At 51.0% G+C, this 27,862-nt stretch overlaps 1 protein-coding gene across 1 annotated transcript in view; it reads right to left on the bottom strand.

The window, feature by feature from the left end:
• Positions 1-27,862, bottom strand: part of ASS1 (argininosuccinate synthase 1) — a 78,841-nt gene that overhangs the window by 902 nt on the left and 50,077 nt on the right. Inside the window, exons 13-15 of the mRNA XM_037879897.2 lie at positions 18,590-18,721; positions 7,335-7,491; positions 1,127-1,192 (exon numbers count right to left, since the gene is read on the bottom strand). Of these exons, the coding sequence (XP_037735825.1) occupies positions 1,127-1,192; positions 7,335-7,491; positions 18,590-18,721 (355 nt within the window). The remainder of the gene's footprint in view (positions 1-1,126; positions 1,193-7,334; positions 7,492-18,589; positions 18,722-27,862) is intronic.

Raw genomic sequence — 27,862 nt, 5'->3', positions numbered from 1 at the left:
TCTAGCAGCCTGTGTCTGCACTGCAGTTGGAGAGGTGATTGCAACACGGCTTAGCTTACCTGTGCGAGCTTTGCTGTAGCTAGCAGAGCTAAGGCTAGCAGTGAACATGGGGTGGCCCAGACTCCAGCCTGGGCTAGCAACCTGAATACACACCCAGGGGGACCAGGCGGGCTTGTACGGCCCCTGCTGCTGCGTCTTCCCCGCTATTTTCATCTGTGCTAGCTAGATTAAAGCGAGCGCAGGTATGCGCACCTGAGCTGCAGTCATGCCGCCCACGGCAGTGTAGACAACCTCAGTCCCAGCTGGCTAGTGGTGAGCGGAGTGGACTCTAAGGTGTTGGCTGACTTGGCCATCAGCAGTCGTTGGTCTGTCTCTGTTCCAGTGCTAACCCTTGCAGGTAGACAAGGGCAAACCAGGGTTTGCACCAGTTGAGCTAATGGGGGTTTAACCCCAAATACAAACCAGGGCAGGCCCCGATTAGCTTGCCTGGGCAGAGCCGTGACTTGTGCCAGGGTAAATGGCACCTGCAGGAGGGGTTTGCACTGGTACAGCTAGCCCAAAGGCCGTGAGCGCACCAGGCACAAGGCCTCAGGACGTGCAAGCCCCACACAGGAAATGCCTCCTGCAAACCTAAAATTGGAGACATGGGGGGCAGCTCCTAGGAAGGGTGAACGTGAGGCCGAGTGGGGCTCAGAGAGTGACACAGCCAGGCTGCTGCTCTTTCTCCAGCGCCTGATCAAGGAGGAAACAAGCCAGTTTTCATTCCTGCGCTCCAAGAACTGACTAGTTCCCACATGGCTAAGGCTTTGGAACTGGCTGTTCTCGGGCTCTCAGGGGACAGCTAGTGGGGAGCAGATATGCCAGGAGCTCATGCGGGGAGGGTGATCATAGACCTTGCTGGAACAAGCCACATACCGCCACCCCACTGCCAGGGAAACCCTGGCTGATCTTTGACCTACGCTCCCAATGTCTCTCCTGCCTCCCTGGGAAGGTTCTTGGCTGGGAATGGGCGAGAGAAGCTCTCCATGCACCAGCGTTTGCAGGGATCTCCAGCACACTTTCAAGCCCTTTCACCGCACGCTGGGCCCACCTGGAAATGGGATGTTCATGCTGGGGCTATACGAACCTAAGGGAGTTGATGTTGATGAAGCCAGTAGCATCGGAGGGCTCATAGTCACCTTGTACGTTCATACTGCAAAAAGCAGGGGGGAGGGGGAGAGAAAAACAGACCATTAAATATCAGGACACCCCTGGCTCAGCAAATGCAACCGGAGAGAGGAGCTGCAAACCTCACGAGGCTGCCTTTTATCTCCTCCGCCCGTGGAGCGATGTAAACTGCCAAACGCCAGGGTCGACACCTAAATAAGTGACCTCATTTTCAATCTACTGTTCTTATCTGGTCCCCGTCAGCGCAGCACACGCAGCTCACACACTTGTAATGTAGTTCCCCGCTCGGCTGCCCCGGGGCTGCAGGGCAAATCTAGCATCCCCACCGTGCAGGCCCCGAGAGGCTGAGCGACTTCCTCCAGGTCACAGAGGCAGACTATGGCAGAGCAGGGAATTGAGCCCAGGTCTTCAGCTAATGACTTAACCCCTGGCCTCTTCCGCCTGTGCCAGGCGCCCCGGCTTGCTGGCAGTGCCAAGGGGAACGGTGAGTATGGAGCACGGCGAAAGCGACCAACTCGCTGATTCAAGGGCCTTCCATTGAGATTCAGGTTTTTTACACACCTTCCACCGGGTGAATACAGAACCCCTTTGGAACAAGGATACTCGGCAACAGTCCCCTTCAGAGAGAGCCCTGCGCAGGGCTCAGGTTCAACATCACCTCATCCTGGTGGGATAGGGGAAATGTTATTGGCCCTGCTTGACAGACAGGGAAACTGAGGCAGACGTATCCCGAATGAAGAAATGTGTGTTTCCCTCAATGTACATATAAGTAGTAAACAGGATCATCGAGACAGCAGGGCATCTCTCTCTCTCTCTCACACACACACCTAAGACAAGGAATCAGCCATTTGACCTGAGAATTTGGTCAGCCATTTGCTGACAGGCTCCTGGGGTCAGAGCTGCTGGACAAGGACTATGGCTGTCCAGACACTTAAGGTGTGACCTGCATGCTGGAAGGCTGTTGTGAGCAGCCCAAATTGCAAGCTAGCACAGCAAAGCACTGCGAGGCACCCATGGTTGCAGGGCAGGCGGTGACACAACTGCTCGCTGGTCTGGATTACACCTGAGGGTGACAGCTTAGGAGAAGGTCATGTGAGAAAGTCTTAAAAGCCTTACTAAAGTAGGGATATATCCCAGCTATTGCTCCCCCCCCATCCGCAAGGCTGGTCACCCTGTTAAAGAAGGCTCTTAGGCTGGTTTGACATGATTTGTTCTTGACAGAGACATACACAAGCACACCTACAGTAAATGCAAGTTTGCACCTCCCAAGCGTGTCTATATGCACGTGCAATGCACGAGAGTGTAACCATGCACGTGCAATGCACAAGTGAGCAGAAAACCTGGGCCCTTAGTCTGGGCCTCACCCAGTAGAATACAGCAGGTCTCATTATTCTGAAAGCCCTCTGGAGGGGAATCCTTCCCCTTCCTCCCGGACACTGACTTTGTTAGTCTCTAAGGTGCCACAAGTCCTTCTTTTCTTTTTGCGAATACAGGCTAACACGGCTGCTACTCTGAAAACTGACTTTTCCTGCACTGTCTGGAGTTGCTGGACGGTCTTGACAGAGGTGGAAACTCTGGAGTCTTCTGGAATTAGTAAAATGGAACTGCAAGTAATCCCTGGCTCCTTCCTAGCCTCCCATGGAAAACCAGTCCAGGCCTGAGCCTCCTTCTGAGGCAGCAGCTCCCTGAACCATTTACCAACGCAACCGCCATGTGCTCCACGATCCATCCCCAGGAACAGAGGCTCTACAGAGAGAAAAGCTTCAGCCCCCCCGGGAATTCAAATCCAACTGAGTAAAGAGTTCTGCCTTGTGCTGCCCCTCCGGCGGGCGCTCACCGAAAAGCACCTCCCATCATGGTGTCTCAGGATACAGCCCTTTGTTGGGCTGAGTAAATTCAAATTAATTGTAGAGCAGGGGGAAAGGGGGGGGAACCCCCCACAAAGTTTGCTGCCCCAAGGTCTCCGACTCAACCTTTCCCTTCTCCCTCCCTGATAACTTTCTTCCCCATCTCTTGAAAAACAGGTGTAATTTACTCTGCCACGTGACTGGCAGGAGGCCCCTTACCTAACGCAACCCTTTCAACCAAACAGGGTGGGGGGGGGCACAGTAGGGGGCCTTTTCCTCCTCTGAAGTCTCCTCTCTACACACTCTGGCCATGAGCCCTGTCCCCCACCACCAGAAACAGCATCCTCATTGTCTACCAACATGGCCATAAATGCCAACCACTCCTCCCCTCTCCCCAGACTGCATCCCCGCAGCTTGGTCTGTAGCCCCTCTCCCCCACTTCTCTTCCCACCGTCCCTCCCCTTTCCACTGCCCCGTCTGTCTCCTCCACCACCGCCCCACCTGTCTGTCTGTCTCTCTCCTCCACCCCGTCTGTCTGTCTCTCTCCCGTCTCTCTCCTCCGCCACTGCTCCGTCTGTCTGTCTGTCTCTCTCCTCCGCCCCATCTGTCTGTCTCTCTCCCGTCTCTCTCCTCCGCCACCGCCCCACTTGTCTGTCTCTCTCCTCCGCCCCGTCTGTCTGTCTCTCTCCCGTCTCTCTCCTCCGCCACTGCCCCGTCTGTCTGTCTGTCTCTCTCCTCCGCCCCGTCTGTCTGTCTCTCTCCCGTCTCTCTCCTCCGCCACCGCCCCGCCTGTCTGTCTGTCTGTCTCTCTCCTCCGCCCCGTCTGTCTGTCTCTCTCCCGTCTCTCTCCTCCGCCACCGCCCCGCCTGTCTGTCTGTCTGTCTCTCTCCTCCGCCCCGTCTGTCTGTCTCTCTCCCGTCTCTCTCCTCCGCCACCGCCCCGTCTGTCTGTCTCTCTCCCGTCTCTCTTCTCTGCCACCACCCCGTCAGTCTTTCTCTCCCCATCAATCTTCTCTCTCACACACTCACACACCCCACCGTGCTCCTGTTTTCCTTTCTAACCCAAGCCAAGCCTGGCAGGTTCCAGTCTCCCCATCCAGTCCTCGGCATTCCCGTCCCACCGCTACTCAGGGAGGTTTCATGCTGAAGGGACTGGCAGCTTCCGTAGAGCGTCCTCACCTCACCCCCACTGGGCAGCACTACAAACTAGAGGTAGGACAGCACGACAGCAGGGTTCAAAGCCTGAGATTTGTCCGGGCTGGGGTCCCCCGTGCCCCAGGCACATCCCCAAGGCCTTGTCCGCAGCAGGGATCCCTGGGAAATCAGCCGCACTTGCAGTAACAGGAGGGGGTTCCACCAGGTACGCCCAACCCTGCCCCGAGCAGGGTTCGCTAACCGTGGTAAAGATGCCCCAGCCCCGCGTGCACCAGTGCGCTCCCTGGCACAGCGGCATCGGTGCTGGTGCAACTGCGTATCCGCCAGAACTCACTAGTGCCAACCTAGCACAGGGACCTGACCCTCGTGCCCTAACTCGGCCATAATGCCTGTTGATTTCAGCACAAGGACTGGCCGAGCTGGGGCTGAAAACTGGGCTCAGGGGACACACAGCCATACCCTCGCCTGGTGCAAAGGGGTGAAGCTCCGAATGAAGGCAATGAATCAATGCCCACGTAAACCAGCTGGGGATCTGGCCCATCGGCTCCCATGGGGCCACCACTGACTTACCCCAGCTCAGGATCTGGCCCATTTTTTTTATCCTTGCCCCTTTATGCCACAATATTAAATTTAAAAATCCCCCAACCACCTCCAATCACAGCGGAAAAGAAGAAAACAAATCCCAACCCCGCTAGCTTCCTGTTTCCTGCCACCCCCTCCAAAAAACCCAGCTCATTTTCCAGAAACTGCAAACCTTAAAGAAAAAAAGAGTTTACAATGATTTTACCTCCCCTGACGGGCTACAGAAAAACCTCTGTGCTTTTATTTTTGCTCATTCGAGTGGTTCTGACCTGCTCTATAATTACGTTACTTTCTACCTACTGTGCAGAGGCATTTCCACGCGGTTCTACCTCTCACAGCTTTCTCTCGGGTTCCTGTGACGCCGTCACTCAAAGGCTTTCAAACCAGCCATGTAGAAATCAAAAAGAAAAGGAAAACGCTTGACGACGCAGTGAGAATAAGTGCCCCTGCTTTTCTCTCCCTCTCTCTTTCTCTCAGCCCCACCCCTCTCCAGCCGCTATTTTTCTCTTCCCTCTTTTTTTTTTTTAAATATACTTTATTCATTTAATCTCTACAACTGAGAACGCAAGGCATAATGAAGGGTTGGGATGGATTATTAGGAGCTGTTGATTTCGAGGGGGAGGGAAGGAAAAATGCCAGAGAAGAGAAAGAGAGAAGATAATTTGACATTTACTCTGACTGTTCTAAACTGATGCGGGTGTATTTATGGCTTATAAAGTGTTTAGAGAGATTGAAAGGAGCTGGGGGGGGGGAGAAGGGAGAGAGAGACGACAACATAAAGCAAAGGAAAAGTGTAAAAAAAAAATCGACTTCAAAACAAAACTCGTGCTTTAATTTTATACTCGGCGCAGAGGAAACGATGGCTGGGGAGTTAAAGCCGGGCCTCTCGCAGCTGCATATGTTAGAACCAACTCGGATGGCATCCTAGGGGGCCCTGGGACCCCATATATGCCACCCAAATGCCTTGTTTTAAATCCCCAATCCCGTCCCCCCTCCCTCTGCCACAGAGCCTGGATCCCCAGCTATCCTCGAGGCAGCCCTGGGTGGCAGGAATTGGGCAAGAGCTTCCCAGCAGAGCTCTCAGGGAGCTGCAGGCCTTGGCGCAGTGCTTTTGTCTGCTCATGGCATGGCCAACAAGGCCGTGCAATGAGTGTCACCCTCCCGGGAACAGTGGATGGGGCTGGGGAAATGGGGGACACAAAGGAAAGGCCCCTCCAGCTTCGCTCCTGGCCTCTGCACTCCATGGGGCTATGCCAGGCTGGCTGACTAAAGGGATTTGTAATGCAGGCACCTGACTCAGGCAGGTCTGTTACCAAAGCTAAGAGCTCCCCATCTGCCACTGGTTTCTAACATGCCCGTGGCCACAGTATCCAACTGTCAAGAATACCCCATCCTACCCCTGTGTGCCCCCTCAGAGACTGGCATCAATATCGCCCCTGGGGCCCTGCGTCCCCGGAGAGACTGGCATCAATATCGCCCGTGCCCTGCCCTGTTTCTCCTCAGAGCCTGGCATCAATATTGCCCGTGCCCCACCCTGTTTCTCCTCAGAGACTGGCATCAATATCGCCCCTGGGGCCCTGCGTCCCCGGAGAGACTGGCATCAATATCGCCCGTGCCCCGCCCTGTTTCTCCTCAGAGCCTGGCACCAATATTGCCCGTGCCCCGCCCTGTTTCTCCTCAGAGCCTGGCATCAATATTGCCCCTGGGGCCCTGCGTCCCCGGAGAGACTGGCATCAATATCGCCCGTGCCCCGCCCTGTTTCTCCTCAGAGCCTGGCATCAATATTGCCCGTGCCCCGCCCTGTTTCTCCTCAGAGCCTGGCATCAATATTGCCCAGGCCCCGCCCTGTGTCTCCTCAGAGACAGGCATTGATATTACCCCCTGCCCACCTGTGACCCATTGAAGCCGAGTGGGTGCATGGTCCATTGGAGAGCTCAGCACAGTGTCTACAGGAACACACTGGCTCGATCATTAGTGAGGGAGCAGCCATCCGGGGGGCATGGTGCCAGCCTGCAGATCCAGGCGGCATCCTGGAAAGGACACCTCAATGGCCGAGGCATCAGGTGCTGAACGGCTCTGGGTAATGGAGGGAATTGCCTATGGGGGTATGAGCCTGCTTTGGGTACCACGGTGCCCTGGGGGCACCAAGACTGCACTGGGAGGCTCCAGGCACAGATTGTCACTCCCACCCATCCAAACAGCAAGCCTGGACATCAGCTAGAGCAGGGCATGAAGACAGGAGCCCCATCACCAATCCTGTGTGGCTGCAGCTAGTGTGTGTTTCCCCATCCTTCTTTCCCCTGCCCGGCGCCCACAGCCCCACTGGTTGCTGTTATCTCAGAGACGGGCCCGCTACAACACCAGGACCCACTATCCCTACACCCTGGGGAGCTCAGAATCTGGGTCTCAAGTCTGTAGCTAGGACCCAGCTCCACCATCACTAACATCCAGGCCTGCCAAGAGCCAGCAGGACAGGAAAGGACGGAGGAGAGACCCCCCACACCTTGGCAGAGCTGCGTCCCCCGGAGCCCCAGCTCCTTCTGATACATGCACTGCGGGCGAGGTTCACCAGCTGGCCGCTTACCTCACAAGCTCCTCATTGTACAGGGACCGTGGGGACTCTCTGCCCAGGATGTAGACCTGGCCCTTGAAGGCAGACACACACACCTTCCCTTCCACCATCTCCTGGGATTTGCTGATGCAATGGCGGACGTAGTCGCACTCCGGGCTGTACCAGAAACCTGTGGAAAGAGGGAGAATGGAGAACCGGGGCCAGTCAGTGCTGCAGCCAGCACTCACCTTCCTTCCTCGGTGTCTCAGAAGAAAAATGCAGAGAGCTAGTTTGAGTGGCAATGCCAAGACTCTCCGGACACCAGCCTATGGGGCTCCGACACTGTAAATCCGGGAAGGAGAACTCTATGCTAGTCACTCCTTCTGTGGAGGAAACGCAGTCTAGTAGCTAGAACAGGGGATTGGGAGCTGGGACTCCTGGGTTCTACTTTAGGGGGTGCCACTGACTCACTGAGTCCAGGAGCACGTCGCTTCACCGCTCTGTGCCTCAGTTTTCCCCCTCTGCACAATGAGACTCATAAAATCTACGCCATAAAGGGGGCTATGAAGATTCCTTATTAACGCCTCTAAAATGCATCAGGGTCCTTGTCTGGAAGGTGCCTCGCAGGGTAAAGTATCCTTATTAAATGCACCCCTAAAGGAGCAACGGGGGAGGGTCACCTGGCGAGAGACAGACAGACAGACAGACAGACACTCTTCTTGCAGCAGATGGTAAATGCTTTCCCGTGACCAACCCATAGCACCACAGTTCCCTTGCAGCCGCCAGGCACACCATTCCCCCCAGACAGGGAGGAGCCGCTATAACGTGTCAGCTAGGTTTACTGGGACCCAGCAGATAGGACAGGTCAGGCAGGGAATCGAAACGGGGAGGGTTGTGGGAAGCCAGGTGAGTTCCTTGGAGTGGGGAGAGAAGGGAGGGGTGGGTGATTTGGGAGGGCTGTGGGGGGTTGGGGGGCATGGGGGATGGTGGAATGGGGAGCAATGCTTCAAAGGGTTAATCTGAGAAGGGGCACGATACGTCTCTGTGCATAGACAGGAGCCCACAGCCGTTTCCAGTGGTAACTCTACCCTCCCCTCGTCCCCCGCCACGGATGGCTGATCACCCCCACGTAGAACAACCTTTCTGCTCTGGAACAGATACCCCTCGACAATGGACAGGTGGAGAGGTGACTTCAAAGCCTGCCCCACCAAGCCTGGCCAGCTCCCATCCCCTTTATCTCTGAGCCCAGCAGGGATCCCGGCAGACCAGACATCTCCAGTAAGATAACACAGGCAGGGCCTGACCTCAGGGGCTTTATCAGGCAGGAGGATCAGGGCCCATATGTCCTGTGCCCGCTCTCAGGTAGGCTCAGCTCCCCCGGCCCTTTCTAGAGTAACAGCTGCCTGTCACTCGCAGGGCGCAGACATCTCTGCTTTCCTCTGCTGTCCGTGGAGCGATGCTAAAGGCACATCTGTCTGAGACTTGATTGTCAAAGGCACTCTAGCCCCTCTCCGGGGGACTCGCATCATTCTCTGCAGTCCCTTGAAAGCTGCCAGGGGAGTTTTATTCTCTCCTCTTAGCAGATTTCCCAGGAATGAATTGAAATGGGCTAGGCCGGGGTGTTGTGTTCTCTCTCTCCACACTGTTCACATTGCGCGGCTGAAAACTCAGGCGCCCCCCTGTTCTCTGTCTTATCTGCTGTAGCGTGAACTCCCCCGTCCTGTCTGGTCAGCCTCCCTCAATCCTGAGCCAGAGGGATGCCTCCAGGACTAAGGAGGAGATCCAGTCTCCGGGGCCATTCAGTTCTTGGCCTCTCTTGGGGCTGCCCTGTCAGCTTTGGACATGACTCCGCTATAAACTGGGCTCAGACCCACCAAGCTCATTTCCCAGGAGCCACCAGCCAGCTGTCAAACGGGAATGCTTTTGGCCGCAACTGACTTGGGCCAGATTTGAACAGGCAACCTGGAGATGAAAGTGTAGGCAGGTCTCTTTACTACCAGTCATGATGGCCACCAGCTCCTAGGGCGGTATCATCAGTCAGCACTATTTTCATGCAGGAGTCCTGGGTTTGATTGCTGGACCCAGGCTTTTGCTCCCAGAGACTGTGAAAGTATGCAGGCTTTTGGGGGCAAAGAAGAGGGTACATAGCACACAGGGCCACGTAGGAGCTCAGAAGGACGTCCCATCAAAGCCTACTTGACTGGAGGGAAGGTCGGTCACCACGTCCTTGGGCCTTGACTCCAATTCACAGAGAACTGAAATGAAACATTTCCAGCTCCTCACTAGAAGATTTTCTGTCAGGGATTAGATACAGGGCTGGGATGCCAGGCAACTGGTTACAGGAGTTTCCGGTACTGAACCCTGGTATGCTGGGTGAAGCTTTGGATGAGTCCATCACTTCTCAGCTTGCTAAAGAAAACAGTTTTCCCTCTTTCAGTCTCATCTTCAAGGCTGCAGCTCAGGGCAGCATCCAGCAAACTGCAAGACTTAAAGCCTAGGTCTGAACCAAGCCTTGATTTTTGGGTGGCTCGTGACCACAACCTGGCAACCAGTAGAGTGGCCTTTGTGAACATGTGGCCAGTTCAGGAAGAGGAGACAGCAGCAGGAAGAAACCACCACTAGGAGTCTCCTCATGCCCTGCCCCACCGCTTGTCAGGGGCATTCTGAAGGGCACCGTGCAATAAGGTGACCTGGGAATGAGACGCTGTGGCATGCTTTACCGGACATGGCACAGAACGGAAACGCATGGTAAGGACGGGTTGTAGCCGGCCTGGCTTGGGAGCGGCGAGTGGCACAGTATGATATGGGGAGGGTTAGTGCCATGTGGCTTAGCATGGCGGGGTTTGGTACAGCATGGCATTGTGGGGGTTGGCATGGGGCAGCTTGGCATGGCACAGTGTGACCCAGCAGCATTGGGTGCTGCATGGCTTGGCATGGCATGGTGAGGTCTGGATGGAATCCAAATACTGCAGAGAAGAGAGCACTCCGGTCCGGCTGCTACTCCACAGGCCAACTCTCGATGGAGAATGAACACGTGCTCCTGCTCTGTCTCCTCTCCCAGGTGCTGGGCTGCTCTGTGGCTGGCTGGCAAGTGGGCACGGGGGCTCCCCAAATGGAGATGGTGCCCACAACTCAGAGCCTGGCACCTGTGTGCCTCTCTGCTCTCCTCTCTCCTACCGATGGCGAGAGCCTCAGGTCCTGCCTGCCTGCCATTCCTGTGCGCTGTCCTGTCACTAAGTGAGCTAATTAGCCCATTAAGCCCCCTGAGACCTAGAATAAAGACAGGGAGATGGGGAGAGAGATAGTGGGAGAAAGAAAGGTTCTATTTAAGCATCTTCAGTGATCCAGAAGTTTTATCTCTTTAATCTTTCTCTGTGCTACCACACAGGTGCCCTCTCAGCTTTCTTTTCCCAGCTGGTCTTTGGGGACTCAGGGTGGAAGCCATTCAGGAAACAAAAAGTATTTCCCCCCCTCCTTCTTGGCCTCAGAATTAGGTTGGATCAATGCAGCCAGAGCAGTGGCCACTCTGTAAACTCCATGAGTCAGGGTACCGTCCACCCCACCTGCACCGAGACTCCACGGACACCGCTCAGATGTTTGTCTCCTGGCAGTATTTTTCAGATTTCTACTGAGATATGGATTTAAGGAAGGGCTGGGAGATGGAGATATTCCTCTTGATCTGTTATTGGTCAGTCATCACAAGGGTGGAGCGCGTGTCTCTGGGACAGGCTGATGTTAATACAACTCCATTAGTTATCCTGCAGTGGGGACATGCATGCTCCGATATGGCTATTCCCCCTTCTCCTGCCTGCTGTCTGACATGCTTAGTCTCAAGGAGCAGGAATCCCAAATTGTGCTGGATTTGCAGCATTGCCGTGGCCCAGTGATATAGCTTGATCTCACGGCTTGCTAACTGAATGACCGTCCGTACTGCACCAGCACCCCTTGCGGCACCCCAGTGATGAGCATTCCAGGAACAGCTTTGTTCCTCCACCCAGTTTCCTTGTGCGACAGTATTTTGGTCTACAAATACATGGACAGACCTGCAGCCACCCCTCTGGGGTAAGACTCTGTCAGATCTCACAAGCTAAGCAGGGCTGAGTACTTGGATGAAATGGAGACATCCCAAGTGCTGTAGGAGTTGGTACTGGTAATTTGATAGGTGGCTCTCTTCTCTCTGGGTCAGTCCGGAACCAATACCCACACTACTGGGCTTCTGAAGATACCATCTTTGGATGAGCTGTGAAAGCAAGGTTCTGACCATGTCTTGTTGGTAATGATGCCATAGACCCTTCCTAAGAGAGAATATAAATCTTGATGCTTGGGCAAAGTTTTTCCAACTTGGATAGTTACATTCTGCCTTCCTAAGTTCCCCTTGCAGTTTCAATGAAGTGCAGGGTTCTTCGTCATTTCTTGTCTTAGATGGTTCAGCAGTGTTGCCGTGAGCCATTAACCAGCTGAAAGGGGCCACTGCACAGATACCAAGCAGCACAATAAGGCTGGAAGTGCAGCTGCAAGAAAATAAACTTTTTCTTTTGACAAATACAGTTAAAGCTCCTGAAATGTAAGGACAGTTTAGGGTGTTTGTTCTTCCATGGCAATGGAGAAAAACATTACATCCAAGACACATTAAAATAATAACCAGCTACTTAAATACTGAATCTGACATCTCCAGGTGTAAGGTACTCCCCCACCTCCCTCCCCCCCCCCACCCCCTACTGCAAACAAATTCCCCAGTGGAAGTGATCCGTCTTAATAGCCTTCTCACTTTGTAACTGCACTCCAGCTCTAATCATTTCAATCTGATGGCGCAAACAAGGTCTGTGGGAGACAATGGCATTTAAACACCTGGCCGTACCTGGCAGGGAGCGGGGAGCTGAAAGCTGGTGAAGTCTGTTGCAAAGTCACCTTCCCACAATGGAATCAATCGGGGCGGGGCGGGGGGGGAAGAGATAAACACTAATTCTCTTAAATTCAGAGCCTAGTTACAATAATTAGGTGTTAAAGAAAGACGGGAGAGCATGAAAGCCAGGCCTTCAGCACCCTCCCTCAGCTGGGGGGGAACCTCAGATGTGCAATACGGCAATGCTGCTTTCATGCCCTTTATTCCAGGCTGAATTATTTATCGTGTTCATGCTCTGCTTGTCTAGGCTTAGCCTCCCCGATTGTGTCCTGGCTGGTCTGAGTTCACATAGGCCTGATTTAACGCAGACCAAAAATGGTCTCTAAAGCGGGGGTTCTCAACTTTTTTCTTTCGGAGGCCCCCGCAGCATGTTATAAACACTCCACGGCCCACCTGTGCCACAAGAGCTGGTTTTCTGCATATAAAATCCAGGGCCGGCATTAGGGGGTAGCAAGCAGGGCAGTTGCCTGGGGCCCCACGCCACAGGGGCCCCCCACAAAGCTACATTGCTCAGCCTTCAGCGTCAGCCCCGGGTGGCAGGGCTCAGGACCCCTGGCTTCAGCCCCATGCGGTGGGGCTTCAACTTTCTGCCCTGGGCCCCAGAGAGTCTAATGCTGGCCCTGCTTGGAGGCCCCCCTGAAACCTGCTCGAGGCCCCCTAGGGAGCCCTGGACTCCTGGTTGAGCACTACTGCTCTAAAAGCCCTGTCCACACTATGGCGAGCAGCAGCTGCCTTTAAAAGGGTTTCTAGCAAATTCGCCCTGATCTAGTGGATAAGGGATTCTATCCCTACTCTGCAAGAGATCAGTGCTATAATGCGGTGGTGCACATCCCCCGCGGGAGCCTGTGTGTACACATATCACAGTGCTCCACCAGGGATGTTGTGAAGTGCTTGGGGGACCAGAGAAAAGGCTGTAACAAAACCTCGGGGAGAAACCCCCCCAAATTCTGAGGAAGATCGAATCTGGATCCAAACTTTGTGGCTCACCTCTGTTTCAGCAGCATGGTCTAGGGGCTAGAATACAGAGGTAGCTGTCAGGAAAACTGGGATTTATTCCTGACCACCATTGGGAGACCTTGGGCAAGACTAAGTCGCACGTGTTAACATTTTCAGCAGTGCCAATCATTCTGAATGCTCCAGTTTTTAAGTGCCCAACTTTAGAGTGGATTTTCAGACATGCTGAGCCCCCACATCTCCCAGTGAAATCCATGGCAGGCCAGGGGGCTCAGCGCCTTAAACCAGGCTGTGGGGTTTAGACTTAGGAACCCAGAGTTAGAAGCTCCTTTTGAAAATCTGACCTTTAACTTCTCTGTGGCTCAGTTTTGCCACTGGTCCAATATGGTTCACACAGGTCTGTACCCCGGTAAAGTGCTTAGAGCACTCCAGAAGCATTCTCATCATTCGTACACAAACCTCTGTGCTGTTTATCAGTTAAGGATGTCCATAGCAGTCACACAACTATTAAAAATAAAACAAAACCAAAATCTAGGAAGACAGCTAATTCTGAGCACCCAATGCAACAACCATTCCCCAACAACAGACAGCCTTTAGCCAAGCCACAAGGCCACACCTGGGCAGAGAAAGGCCGTTCCATTTCACAGAGGGATTCCATATTTCAGAATTTGGGTTTGTTACAACTCAGAACAAAACCCTTCAGATTTCAAAGTTGCCCATGAAATGGAATGGAGCCCCAGGTCAGGGCTGTCTCAGGCTGCCCCAGAACTGCAGGCCAAGGAAGCCCCGGCTGCCAGGAAACTGGGTGGGCAGGCTGACAGGGAGGCAGGCTCCATTGGAACGTCATCAAAACGGATCTGTTTTCAAACGTTTCAATTTCAACCCATTGGCAAATGCCAAAGAAAAAGGGTTTTGGGACTTTTTCCAGCCAGCTCTACGTTTTACACACGTGCAACCACTGTCAAAATGCAACTTGCAAATAACCTTAACTCTGCCCCGCAGCGCCACCAACCGAAAATCTTCCCTGATTTGTTCCTTCCATGCCACGAAGGATTCGCTATAACTTTATTCACACCATTCAGACTTTCCACAATCATGCCTTCAACATTGTTGCTCTGGCCCCTCTGCTAGCATAAATCTAAAATACCACTATTGGTTTCTAGCACATTTAGCTAGCATGGTTCTTGGAAAAAAGAGTTTGAACAGATCCTCAGCTGGTGTAAACTGGGGTAGGATCAATGGACCCTTACTGATTGACACCAGCGGAGGGTCAGATCCCTCCCCATCTGTGGTAAGGAAAACCATGACTAGACCCTTGCCTGGTTGACGCTAGCACATATGGAAAGGTAACTAATAAACCCACCAGTGTTCATGTCAAAATCTCTCCATGCCGGAGCTGGTTGCTGCCTCCGGATAAAGCAGCTTGGTGAATATCTCAACCATTATGGAAAGGTTACTAGCTAAAAAGGTAATTATTCATTTCAATTTTCTTTTCTAACAGCTGGGTTGGAGAAAGCCTGGCTGTCGGATGCACAGTAAGGAAAGTTCATTTCTGCAGAAAAGCCAACAGGTTCTACACTGACAAGAACCACAGCATTTTATTTTCTGGCCCGACAGCATGTCAGATGAGCTATACAAAAGCCCCTTCCACTTACGGGGTGTGGGGGGAACCACCACCCCAGAATTCTCCAAGCAGCTTTTTAATCCCATGGCTTCCAAATAATTAGGGTTGTTAGAAATAAACAACTCTCTCGCCCTTTTCTTTTTTCAGACATAAGGAAAGAGAAATCAAAATAACCAGGGACAGATGCTGCAGCAGAAAGAAAATTAAAAGAATGGCAGTGGGGAAGATTTCAAGAGTTTCTTTCCTTCTGAAGGGTACAGGGAGATCCAGTGACACACTGCACCCTCTCATGCCAACGCAGAGTAGTTGTTGCTACTCTCTACTGTCTGCTTAGTTCCCTCCTCCCCATGTAAAACATCTTTGCTGTGGGTGAAATTCACACCGCAGAGGGCCAGCAGCATGAGGCCGATGAACCACTAAAGCCTTCAAAATAGGGGTTAAGCAGCCTGTAGGCCTCTGCCCAGGGGTGAATTTCACCCTGTGATTGTATGCATTTCTGGAGATGAGGAAACAGACTGGATATCTCAAGGAGGAGGAGGGAGGACAGAGGAAGGGGACAAGAACACAGGAACACAAGGCAGGCTTGGGCATCTCTCTGTGGATAGTGGACAGAGGGAAACCAGCCTTGCCAAGTCTTGCTTTCTTAAAGCCCCAGCTCCTGGAGACATCTTATTTCATGGGAATCTCACGATTATAGAGAAAAGTTTGGGACGTGACCTATAGGCTCAGAAACTAGACGACAAATAAAAAGCACCCAATGTGTATTATATATATAAAAAAATATCCAATGATTTTTGGGGGCCTGACTCCTGGTTTGAATGTTGGGGTTGGCCACCTGGGAAAGAGAGAGTCTGAGGACGGGCTTAGAAACAAAAACTGGCCCAGGGCTGCTGCAGGGTCTTTCACAGTCCCACTAATGCACTATTCTTGAGCGCTACATAACAAGATGGGCCAAGCTCATTGCTACTGTAAAAGTAGTGGTTTGTGCATGGTGTTTTGACTGTGCCCTCTAGTGGTTATGTTAGGTATAGTACTACTTAGCAAAGGAACTGCCAGGTGGGCTTTGCTACCTGAATCCTTAGCCGGAGGTTGGATGTGCCAGGAAAGTACAAAATGAAGCACAGTGGATCATGAACAGCAAGCCTCCAGGCAACTGTCTTTTTTTTTAAATTAATACAATATATCCACAGGTGTGCAACATATAGTCCCCCAGCTGGGGCTTTGCAAAAGGGTACATGTCCCAGCTGCCAGCTTACCGTAGCCAAATGTGGATTTCTCAAGCGCGGGGAAAAAACCCAAATCAACATCATAGAATCATAGAATCATAGAATAACAGAGTTGGAAGGGACCTCTGGAGGCCATCTAGTCCAACCCCCTGCCCAGAGCAGGACCAATCCCAACTAAATCATCCCAGCCAGGGCTTTGTCAAGCCTGACCTTAAAAACTTCTAAGGAAGGGGATTCCACCACCTCCCTAGGTAATGCATTCCAGTTTCACAAGATTTAAAAATCAAAACTTGGGCTCCTTAATTTAGTCCTAGCAACTGGCTCTGAGTTTATCCACAGAATAAGCAGAGCATCAGTGGCAACGCCCCCTTGGCCACTCCAGTCTCCTCTAAAGCGACCATCTCCACTGTATGAGAGGCATGCTCCAAGGGTATGACTGAATGGGCCATTGGCCTCATCAACTCCAGCCCAGGTTGGTAATGACTGAAGCTTGCTACCATCTGATGTCTGTTCCACTTGGGGCCCACTCTGGTGGTGTGTGTGAGTCTGCTAGGAACTGAACTGAGACCCATCAAGCTCATTTCATGTAGGGTGCAGAGCAGACATCAGATGGTATCAAGCTTCGGTCATTACCAACCTGGGCTGGAGCTGAACCAGTGAGCTAGAAGTGAGGGGCTTCATGTCCTATTCCCCCCACTCCTGCTGCCCCTTTCAGTGTTCTGATCAACGGCACCACACTCATAAACCTCAGTGAGCATCACGACTGGCTGCATGACCGATGGGCTGAGTTAGCTCAGATTTTGAAATCCCCCTCTCCCCAACAAGCAGCTGTTCAGAGCTGCCTAAAAGCCAGAAACTTTGTCTCCTGTTTTGTGTTCTACCAAACCAAATCCTAGATCACGTAAAAATGCACAGTGCCCCATTGTGGGTTACACGCTGCATAGCACATTCCTGCAATCAGGAAGAAGCACAAGCAAAATGCTGAAGGGTTGGGAGAAGGTTTTGACATGCACATTTTCCTTTTTAAAATCTGCTCGTGCAGAAACGCTGCAAAATTCAGTTCTGGAATGCGAACACCCTAGAGTTTGGGGGTTGTTTGGGACTGGAGCTGCTTTCGCACTGGGCCCAATTCCAGCAGACACCCCTGCAAAACATGAACCACAAACCGTGGGAACACCTTCACACAAGCACATCACACTTAACCATGGAGGGTTTGCTGGATCAGCTCATTGGTCCCACAAGGCCTGGATCCTGCCTCCAGCAGTGGTCAACACCCGATGCTTTAGAGGAAGGTACAAAACTCCCATAATGCACCCGGTCAATTGCACAGTGATGAACATGGTGAGGCAGAGGGCAACTGGTGAAGCTCTTCATGACGCCTACAGTGAGATCAGTGTACACCCTGGGGTATTAGATCTGATTCCCCTTATTATCCTAGCTAGTATGTGGACAAATGGTCATGAAATTAACCAACGCTTTTAAACACTCAGCCACTTGCTGGCCTCCTGCAGCCGTGATTAATCTAGAGCATCACCCCTGTGGTCACTGAGAAGCCAGAAGAACTAGAGATGACCTGAGCTGCAAGATTCAGTGCTGGGTTCGAGCTTCCCTAAAATTTGGGGGTGTTCAGATCTGCAGTTTTCCTTAATATGCATGCATTACTCCGTGCTATCCTGGTGGTATTCGTGGGTGGCAGATGCTGTGGTCAGAAGACTACAAAACCATTCCCATCATATCAACTACCCTAGAGTTCAATGGAGTCACTCCAGATTCACACCAGTGGATCTGAGGATTGAGCCTGGTCTCCTGGCCTTATAACAGGCTGGACCAAAAACTCCCAATCTGAAAACTGCCACACAGGCAGAGGCATCAAGCCAAGGCACATCCTCAGCTGACTCTGGGTGCAACTGCGGCTGGAGAACATTCCTCTTGGGGTGCCATGTTACCGCAATGATATCGGCCAATTGGAGGAAGTTCAGAGAGGAGCAACTGAAGTGATCAAGTGGCTGGAGGGACCAATTTAAGAGGGACTATTACAAGGGCTACTCTGGATAGCTCGGCTGCACAATGACTAAAGAGGCACCCTGTGTGGGGCGGAGAGGGAGGAGGGGACAGTCTCTAGCTATCTGCCGTGTGTGTTAGCACCCAGGAGGAATTATTTGGGGTGGGTCAAACCGCGGAACTGGAGCGAGGCGGGAAAACAGAGATGCCTTCCTAACTGTGAGCGCTACTGGAAGCCGGCACAGTCTCCCACGGGCAGTTGTGGCCACCCCACAGGTTGGACGCTTTAAAGTTAAACTGGACAGAATGCTGTGCCCTAGGGACCAATCCTAGGCAGGGAGATGGAGTGGGCGACAGAACAGGTCTTTTTCCCCATCTCTACAAGGGGCCTCAAATCCAGACCTAAAATTTCCCAGCTTGGGCCCATCTCTGTTAAAGCCAGAGCCATGTAACAAACACACAGGGCCGGCTGCCTTTAGTAGTAATGGGATTTTCACCATTATGGGGGAAGGGGTGCGGGGGGGGGGGGGGAAATATGGTTTTGTGGGAGGTAGGTCGGGGGGAGGGGGGTGGTACATACCATTGTACACCAATTCTGAGAATTTCAAGGCGAGCCCCTGCTTGATTTTCCGCACCTCCCGGTCCATGGTGAAGGCCTCAATATCTAAATGAGCATGGTACAGGATGGTCCCTGCTGGGGTCTCGTAGATACCTAGCCATTTTTCCAGGCAGGGGGAAAAAAAAGAGAGAGAGAGAGAAAAACGAATGAGACCAAAACTGTCAGCAAATGACAAAAAATAATGACTTGGCTGACAGAAGGAGCCGTGCTTGAGCCCATTCAGTCCCAGCTTGCTGTAAAATGCATCTGTCATTATATTCATGCTGGGGCCGAGACAGTCCACTCCGCGCCTTGTGGAGAAAATGTCTAGATTCCCCTCTTTGAAGAGGCACTCTGACGAGGCGAAATGACAGGGTTTAGGAGCCGATCCCCCTGCCGATGCATGCCCACCGGTCTGCGGCTGAAAACCTGTAATTAAACGAGCGACGCGGGGCACAGGCACGGGGAGACGGGGGCCTGAAATACCCTCCGCTCCCCTCCAGTGGCAAAAAAAAAAAACAACACAATGAGAACCACACGTCAGCTGTGAAGAAATGAGGCTACCTGGGGTACTGGAGTGCAACCTCATTTGGGGCTGTCGACCCCCCCGCTCCTCTCCCTCCTCTTCCCCTCCCCACCCCAATTCTGTATCGCGGCAGAGCTTCGGAAAACAGCCACCACAAGAGAAGTTTAATTATTTTGATGACTGAGCGCTGTGGGGCTGAGCCGGTTGGGCTTCTCTGGAGGCAGAGGCAGAAAAGCCAGCTTCCTTTGTTCCAGCCTCTCTCGGCTTGGTTTACATAGATTTATTTTTGGTTAATTTTGAACCATACCACTACCATCCTTCACCTCCACATCACGCATACACCATGCCTGTGGATGAAGCATGCATCCATCGCCATGTGCCAGACACAGCAGGTAGGCACCCAGACATATTCCACAGGTACACACGCCTGCATGGTCAAGTGACACACACACACACACCTCTTAATGTTTCAGGTGGCTCAAGTGGGATGGGCGATGCGATATGGGGCTGCAGCGCCACTCAGATTTGGCCCATCCACCCCTCCATTGACAGAGACGGGGTGTGGGGGAGGATGAGCCAAGTTCTCCGTGGTGCTGTGACCCCATGCACCAGGTCACACCACCATTCCATTTCAGGGCCTGCTCCAACAGTGGGCCCAGGTCAAAATGCCCCTTTTGCAGGACAGGGGCTCGGAGCGTCAAAGCGGGAGAGTCCCACAAAACCCAGGACTGTTGGGAAGTATATGCACACACGCACACACAATCAGCAGGTCACACGCAGCACACATGTTCATGAAGTACACACACACACGCAAACAAAATGCATGCCCAATAAATATGCAGAATGCACACACAGTAGGCTCAGCTACAGAACACATACATACAGTATGCATACCCTCAAAACACATATACACACACACCCATATCCCAGGACTGTACACATACTCACAAAGAATATCACCTGCCGTCTCTCCTCTCCATCCCCATATTTCTAATACACAAGTGAAAACTGCTGCCTTGCACACACATTGTTTAACATTTTTGATCTTGCCAACACAGCTAAAATACTGCTGCACAACCAGCAGGAGGAGCTCACACATTGTGTTTTGTTGTATCACACTACAAAAATAGATGCCTTAAAAAAAAAAGACAGCAGTAACAGTGTCAAACCGTTGTGGCTCCAAAACATACTTGAACGTACAATACATCTCAAGGAGTGCCTCTGACTAATGCTGCGAACTAGAGAAGTATTTAAAATCAAGTGGGCATGCTGCAGGCTTTAACAGCTTTGCAGGTCAATCCAATACCACACAGGGCTGCTTTCAGTTTCAGTAAAGAAAAATGTGGCAAAGTATTCATCTAACTGGAAAATTCAGCACAAAATAATGGGAGAATCTAACTCCCTGCAAAAAGGGCACAGAAACATGAAATGAACCAAAGAAGGAAAATGCCTTTGTCCAAGTTCGGGTACCTGAGAATGTTTGCGGCTCAGTAGATCCACGAGGGCTAAGGGGTCAAGGAACAATTTTAGACACAACGGATTTATCATGCCAGACCGGATCATTGGTCCAGAACATCCCATCAGGGACTGTCTTCTTGTTCTGATTTTTGCACAGTGCCCAGCACAATGGGGCCCTGGTCCAGGAGTGCTCCTAGGTGCTCCAGTAACACATAATTAATAATAATAATAATATCGGGCTTCCAGCAGCGGATAATACTCGAGGCTTCAGAGTTAGGAGCAACCACCTCCATCATGTGCCTGATTGATGGGAGAGGGGAGGAGAGGTGACTCCTTCCTGACCCCTGTGGAGATCACGTACACTCTGCCTACTTGGTAGGGTCCAGGTGACCAGGACAACTCGCAATTGAGGAGTCTGCTACAGCCTTGGGTAAGAGAGATGGGTCTTTTAGCTCAGACAGTAGCAGCTCATGCATTAAGAGCCAAAGATCCCCGGCTCAAGCGCCCTGCTGCCAGCCCAGCCAGGGTGTGGGCATTATCATCAGGTAAGGCCTTGACACCTGAGCGGGGATTGCCCTTACCCTTGCTCACAGAGCAACCAGGCATTGAATTATCCAGCCCTGCCTATTAAAGGGAAAAAGAGAGGAAGAAATCCCACTGACCACTGAAAAGCCACAGCTAAAACATACTTCTATCAACGGGACCAGACTGGAGCCGGAGTCACGCTCAATGGCAAGAGGAGGTGTCATTCAGTTACACCTCTCTGCAGGTGACCCAGCCAGGGGGAATAGGTAGCTGCCTTCAGGCAAGTCAAGTGGAACTCTCACTGACTCAGTTTCTCCACCTGTACTACTCCTCTCCTCCCATGATTAGTCTGTCTTGCCTATTTAGATGATGACAAGACTGCCTCTGGACTGAATTGCTCACTAGACAAGCGTAGAGTACCTAGAACAATAAGAATGGCCATACTGGGTCAGACCAAAGGTCCATCTAGCCCAGTGTCCTGTCTTCCGACAATGGCCAATACCAGGTGCCCCAGAGGGAATGAACAGAACAGGTAATCATCAAGTGATCCATCCCCTGTAGCCCATTCCCAGCTTCTGGCAGACAGAGGCTAGGGACACCATCCCTGCCCATCCTGGCTAATAGCCATTGATGGACCTATCCTCCATGAATTTATCCAGTTCGTCTTTGAACCCTGTTATAGACTTGGCCTTCACAACATCCCCTGGCAAGGAGTTGGCGTAAGGCACATAATAAAATAATGCCCTGGGGGCACTTCCTGGTACATTAGACCCTCTGGAGCGGGGGACATATTGGGCTTCAGAGAGACTGCGGTAGCAAAGCAACTGAAAAGCAGCACGTAACGCCAATAATGCAATCAATATTCCTGCACCTTCCCTTAGAAGGTGTTAAAGTTAATTTGGACTGATCAAAAGCTTGTTTTTTGTGCCTCTTTCCCTCCCCCACTCACATTTCCTCTCCGCTCGCGGCAGGGGACGCAGAGCAGACGAACGCTGTCTGTCTGTTTCTTTATTATTTTTATTTGATTTGTGACAGAAACCTGATGCTAAAAGACTGCGGTTCCGGGCGCCTTTGACAGTCGGCGTATGAACCACTGCGCAGGAGGGGAGAGAAGTGACAGCCGAGCTCCCAGCATTGCAATGGAGGAGACAAGAGACACCTTCAAAGTGACACTCACAGCGTCTCCAAGTGTCTATTTCCATCTCCCCGTGTTTACAGGGAAAAGACAGAGGTATCAGCGCTGCAGCCTGGCGGCGCTTCAATCACACCATAATTACTGCTGAGAAAGGGGATGCGGGGGGAGGGAAAGTGGACGGGAAGAAGGGGAGAGGAATGGAGACAGCTACTGCTTAAAATTTTCTGATTTGTAACCTCTACTGCCAGTTTTCCGTGAACTGAACTGTTTAGCCGTATTGACTGTGATCTGTCAATTTCAACAGGGATCAATATGCGGACATTCCGCGCCGGCTCCTGCCAAAAAGGATCAAAAAGGGAAAATGAGGGGAACACAGGATTGAAAGTGAGAACACCCCCACCCCAGCCCCCTGCGTGATACACAAGCTCACTCGGACGGCAGACCTGGAGGGCCCCGGAGGTTTGACAGTAAGCGCTTTAGGGCAGGGAATGCCATTTCCTAAGAGTCTGTACAGTGCCTGGCACAGCAGGGCCCGGCGCCTAGCTCATAGCAAGGAGGATACCACGGTTGGGGGGGGGGGGGGCGGGGAACGACAAGGGAGAGGACTGAACGGCTACATTCCAGGATCCTGCTGGCCAAGCACTTCCCAAGGGGCCGAGCAACTAAGTTCATCCCTGACTGTGCAGCCCCTTCAGATTTCTTGGGCATCACGCTCCGGGGTGGGGGACAGTCCACGCCTGGCTCTATTCCCAAAGCGCCATCATCAGCCGGGGGCAAAGGACCCTGTTGTGCGGGTAGCAGACTCCGGCAATGCTGGGCTGCCCCGGTAGACGAAGACGCCTCCAGGTTCAGCTACACTGCGGCTGGAGGGACAATTCCCAGCCTAGGTCGATGGACTCACAATAGCTTGGACCGCAGGGGCGGCTCGGGGTGCATATGGTGGGAAGGGCTAGCTTCCCTGCATACGGACCTAGGTGCTTGGACAGGCCTGTATCCAGGCAAGGAGGAAACGAAGCACCCGGCTCTTTTGGCAGAGCCAGAAGCCCAACTGTCCCCTCCCTTCCTGCTTCCTCCCCACCGATTTCATTTACTTCCCTAATTAGCCCCCCTTCAGAGTTAAAAAGATAATTTGATAATGAGGCCATGAAAAGCCGCATGAGGCAGGAAAACGACTCCCATTTGCAGCCTGCCCTCTCAAGCCTTGGCGGCGCTTAGCTGGCTCAGCCCCATTGTCACCGGCAGGCGGGAGCTGGGCTGCAAGTGTGGGTGCCCGGAGCACTCTGAATTAGCCACTGGCCTCCCACGAAAACACAGACAACCAAACCTGGATAACAGGGCTTACAAGGCTGGTAACAAGCTTCCCTGCTCGCCCTGGTAGTCCTTAACGAATTTCAGTGAGAGGCTTTGTAAAAATCAATACAATTGAATTTTTCCCTTCCCACCTCCCCGCGCTTTGCTCGTCATGGGTGGACATTAGAATTCCCACGGCCATGTCCCCCCATTCCATCTCCCCTTAATGTAAGGGGTGACTATGCAGCGCTGATGGGGGAAGGCAGCAAGTCTTCTGGTTAAGGCACTGGCCTGCAACCGGTCTGTGGGATGAATTCCACAATGCGGCCCTCGCTGGCCTCGTCTTTAATACAGCCGTGGAGACTATGGCACACAACACAGTTCTCCATCTGAGCTTGACTTGCCCCAGTCCCCGCAGCAAGGCCCTGGATCCACATGCCCATGTGGAGCCCCAGTGAAGTTATGGGGTCCAGCCACATCCCTCTTTGCTGAACCAAGGTCTAAACCCGTAGCGAGCTAGCCCTGCTCCACTTGCATCAGGAAGAAGAAATGACTATTGGGACTTGTAGCTACCATGGGCCAGTTCATAGAATATCAGGGTTGGAAGGGACCTCAGGAGGTCATCTAGTCCAACCCCCTGCTCAAAGCAGGACCAATCCCCAATTTTACCCCAGATCCCTAAATGGCCCCCTCAAGGATTTAACTCACAACCCTGGGTTTAGCAGGCCAATGCTCAAACCACTGAGCTATCCCTCCCCACAATAGATAGCTATCCCTCCCCCCAATAGAATTGCCCCTACATATTAAAAGAGGAGGGCAGTCGCTTCCCGCAGAAAGCAAAGTGCAGCCCTGAGGTGAAAGCCTAGCCCCACTGAAACCAATGGGAGTTTTGCCATGGGCTCCGTGGAGCCAGGATTTCACCCCCGGGGCAGATAGGAAGCTGCCAGCATTGCTCTCGCTAGGGCACAAGTTGCGTTCCCCGGTCTCTGATTAAAATACTTTTTCAGAGTGGCTCAAATGCTTGTTCCCTTCTCTCTGGTTCCTTCCCCCACCATTATCAATCACCAAGACACTGGAGTCTAAAGAGAAACTCTCTTTCAGTCACCCACAGCCTTCTGTCCCCCGGGCCCTCATTAACGGTACAGATCTAGGGGCCCTGGTATCACAATCTGGCACTCTTGGAGGGTCTGTGTCACAAAGCCTGGACCATGACTTCTCTGCACATAAGCCCAGAAAAGTTTAATCAAGGAGCTGTCAAAGAACCAGCTTGGTAAAGCCTGTTCTGCATTCTCCTGATCATACCAGAGATCTGCGTGGCTTGAGGGGCCCTAAGCTTAGTTATAGAATAGGCACCACTCTGGCCTAGGCTCACAGATTCCTGGCACCTACTTCCTCCAAAACTCATCCCACTTCTTCTGTGCTGACTTGTATAAAACGAATCCCATTTGTTGTCCCTTCCCTAACCCCTGTGTCAGTCTGTCCTTAGGCCAGGAGCTCTTTGGAACTGGGACCATTCCTTCTTGAAAGCTTGGAAAGCACCTACCCCATCACAAGCGCTACAATAACCAACCAACAACGAACTGTTTTCTAATTAGTAATAAAAGCAGCGTGGAAAAGAACAGGAGAAAATGGCAATTCAAATTTCCCCCCCCCATCAAAACTTGAAATTGACATTTCAAAATTCCCAACCAGCTCTGGAGAGTTTGTCACATGAATGGGAGAGGGGGAATTCATCAAACAGCTTTTCCTGTTTTTTTCCCCATCAAAATTTCAACCAGCTTCACTAATTCTCTCCCGGCCATTGTCCTAGAGGAGTATTCCTGAGATGAGGCCCAGAGGCTGCGTCCCAAGATCTCCGATGCCTGGTCTACACACCATTTTTGTAGTCATTCGACTGTTTCAGTTAGTGGTGTGATTGTCTACTAAAAAAGAGATACACAGTACAATCCATAGAGTTGCTTAATTATATCACTATAAAGGGTTTTTTTTTACTGGTAATGCTTATTCCCCAGCCCTTCTGGGAATAGCTATACCAATAAAACTGCATCCAAAAGGGGTGGGTCGTACCGGGAGCTGAATGAATATTTGGAGAAAAAAAATCAAAATGTTTTATTTAGGGCTGTCGATTAATCACAATTAACTCATGTGATTAACTCAAAAAAAATTAACTGTGATTAAAAAAATCAATTGCAATTAATTGCACTGATTAACAATAGAATACCAATCGAAATTTATTAAATATTTTGGATGTTTTTCTACATTTTCAAATATATTGATTTCAATTACAACACAGAATACAAAGTGTACACTGCTCACTTTATATTATTTTTATTCCAAATATTTGCACTGTAAAAATGATAAACAAAAGAAATAGCATTTTTCAGTTCACCTCATAGAAGTACTGTAGAGCAATCTCTTTATCGTGAAAGTGCAACTTACAAATGCAGATTTTTTTCTTGTTACATAATTGCACTCAGGAACAAAACAATGTACAATTTTAGAGCCTACAAGTCCACTCAGTCCTACTTCTTGTTCGGCCAATCGCTCAGACAAACAAGTTTGTTTACATTTACGGGAGATACTGCTGATTGCTTCTTATTCACAATGTCACCTGAAAGTGAGAACAGGCGTTCACATGGGATTTTTGTAGCCGGCGTTGCAAGGTATTTATGTGCCAGATATGCTAAACATTCATACGCCCCTTCATGCTTAAGCCACCATTCCAGAGGACACCATTCCATGCTGATGCGCGTTAAAAAAATAATGCGTTAATTAAATTTGCGACTGAACTCCTTGGGGGAGAATTGTACGTCCTCTGTCCTGTTTTACCCGCATTCTGTCCTATATTTCCTGTTCTAGCAGTCTCGGATACGACCCAGCACATGTTCGTTTTAAGAACACTTTCACTGCAGATTTGACAAAACGCAAAGAAGGTACCAATGTGAGATTTCTAAGGATAGATACAGCACTCGACCCAGGGTTTAAGAATCTGAAGTGCCTTCCAAAATCTGAGAGGGACGAGGTGTGAAGAATGCTTTGAGATGTCTTAAAAGTGCAACACTCCGACGCGGAAACTACAGAACCAGAACCACCAGAAAAAGAAAATCAACCTTCTGCTGGTGGCATCTGACTCAGATGATTAAAATGATCATGCGTTGGTCCGCAGTGCTTTGGATCGTTATTGAGCAGAACCGTCATCAGCATGGACACATGTCTTCTGGAATGGTGGTTGAAGCATGAAGGGACATGTGAATCTTTAACCCATCTGGCACGTAAATATCTTGCAATGCCGGCTACAACAGTGCCATGCAAAAACCTGTTCTCACTTTCAAGTGACATTGTAAACAAGACGTGGGAAGCATTATCTCCTGCAAATTGTAATCAAACTTGTTTGTCCGAGCGATTGGCTGAAGTAGGACTGAGTGGACTTGTAGGTTCTAAAGTTTTACATTGTTTTGTTTTTGAATGCAGTTATTTTTTGTACATAATTCTACATTTGTAAATTCAACTTTCATGATAAAGCGATTGCACAGCAGTACTTGTATTAGGTTGTAATAAAAAATAAATATAAAAATGAGCACTGTACACTTGGCATTCTGTGTTCTAATTGAAATCAATATATTTGAAAATGTAGAAAACATCCAAAAATATTTAAATAAATGGTATTCTATTACTGTTTAATCTCACAATGAATCACGATTCATTTTTTCAATCGCGCGATTAACCGCAATTCATTTTTTTAATTGCTTGACAGCCCTAGTTTCATTCAAACCAAAACAACTTTTCCCCCTGATTTTTATCCCTAAAAACAAAAACACAAAAAAACCTTGTTACATTTCCAAACTTAAAAAAAGACAACAAAAGTTTTCGGCCAAGACCCTTTGCCAAATTCAGCCCAAGTTCATGAATCATTTAGGCTGACCCGAAAATGCATTTTCCAGCAAATAAAGTATTCATCCAAAATTTTTTGCCTTGCTATAGTTGTACGACTTTCTCTACACTGGTATGTAGTTAAAACTGAACCGTTTATTCATGTAGACCTACCCCAAGAGAATTCCTCTGGCACACTCCACTGTGATCGCTATCATACGGGCTGTGAAGTTTAACAAACGTAAACATATTTTTTATGTAAGACCTTTCATACCATTGCTGATACCAAGAGATGAGCATGTGGTCTAGGTTTATGTGGTGCTGCCTCAGCTCGGGGGGGCTGGACTTGATGACCTCGAGGTCGCTTTTCTACGTACAATCAGTCCCTCCCCTCCCCATCCAGCAATTTCCTCTCTCATGTATCCCGGCCCTAAAACATGGTCTATTCACA

The sequence above is a fragment of the Chelonia mydas genome, chromosome 16 (genome assembly GCF_015237465.2).
Source record: "Chelonia mydas isolate rCheMyd1 chromosome 16, rCheMyd1.pri.v2, whole genome shotgun sequence".
In the NCBI taxonomy this organism is placed as follows: domain Eukaryota; kingdom Metazoa; phylum Chordata; order Testudines; family Cheloniidae; genus Chelonia; species Chelonia mydas.
The sequence above is the reverse complement of the archived record's forward strand: the minus strand, read 5'-3'. Positions and strand labels throughout refer to the sequence as shown.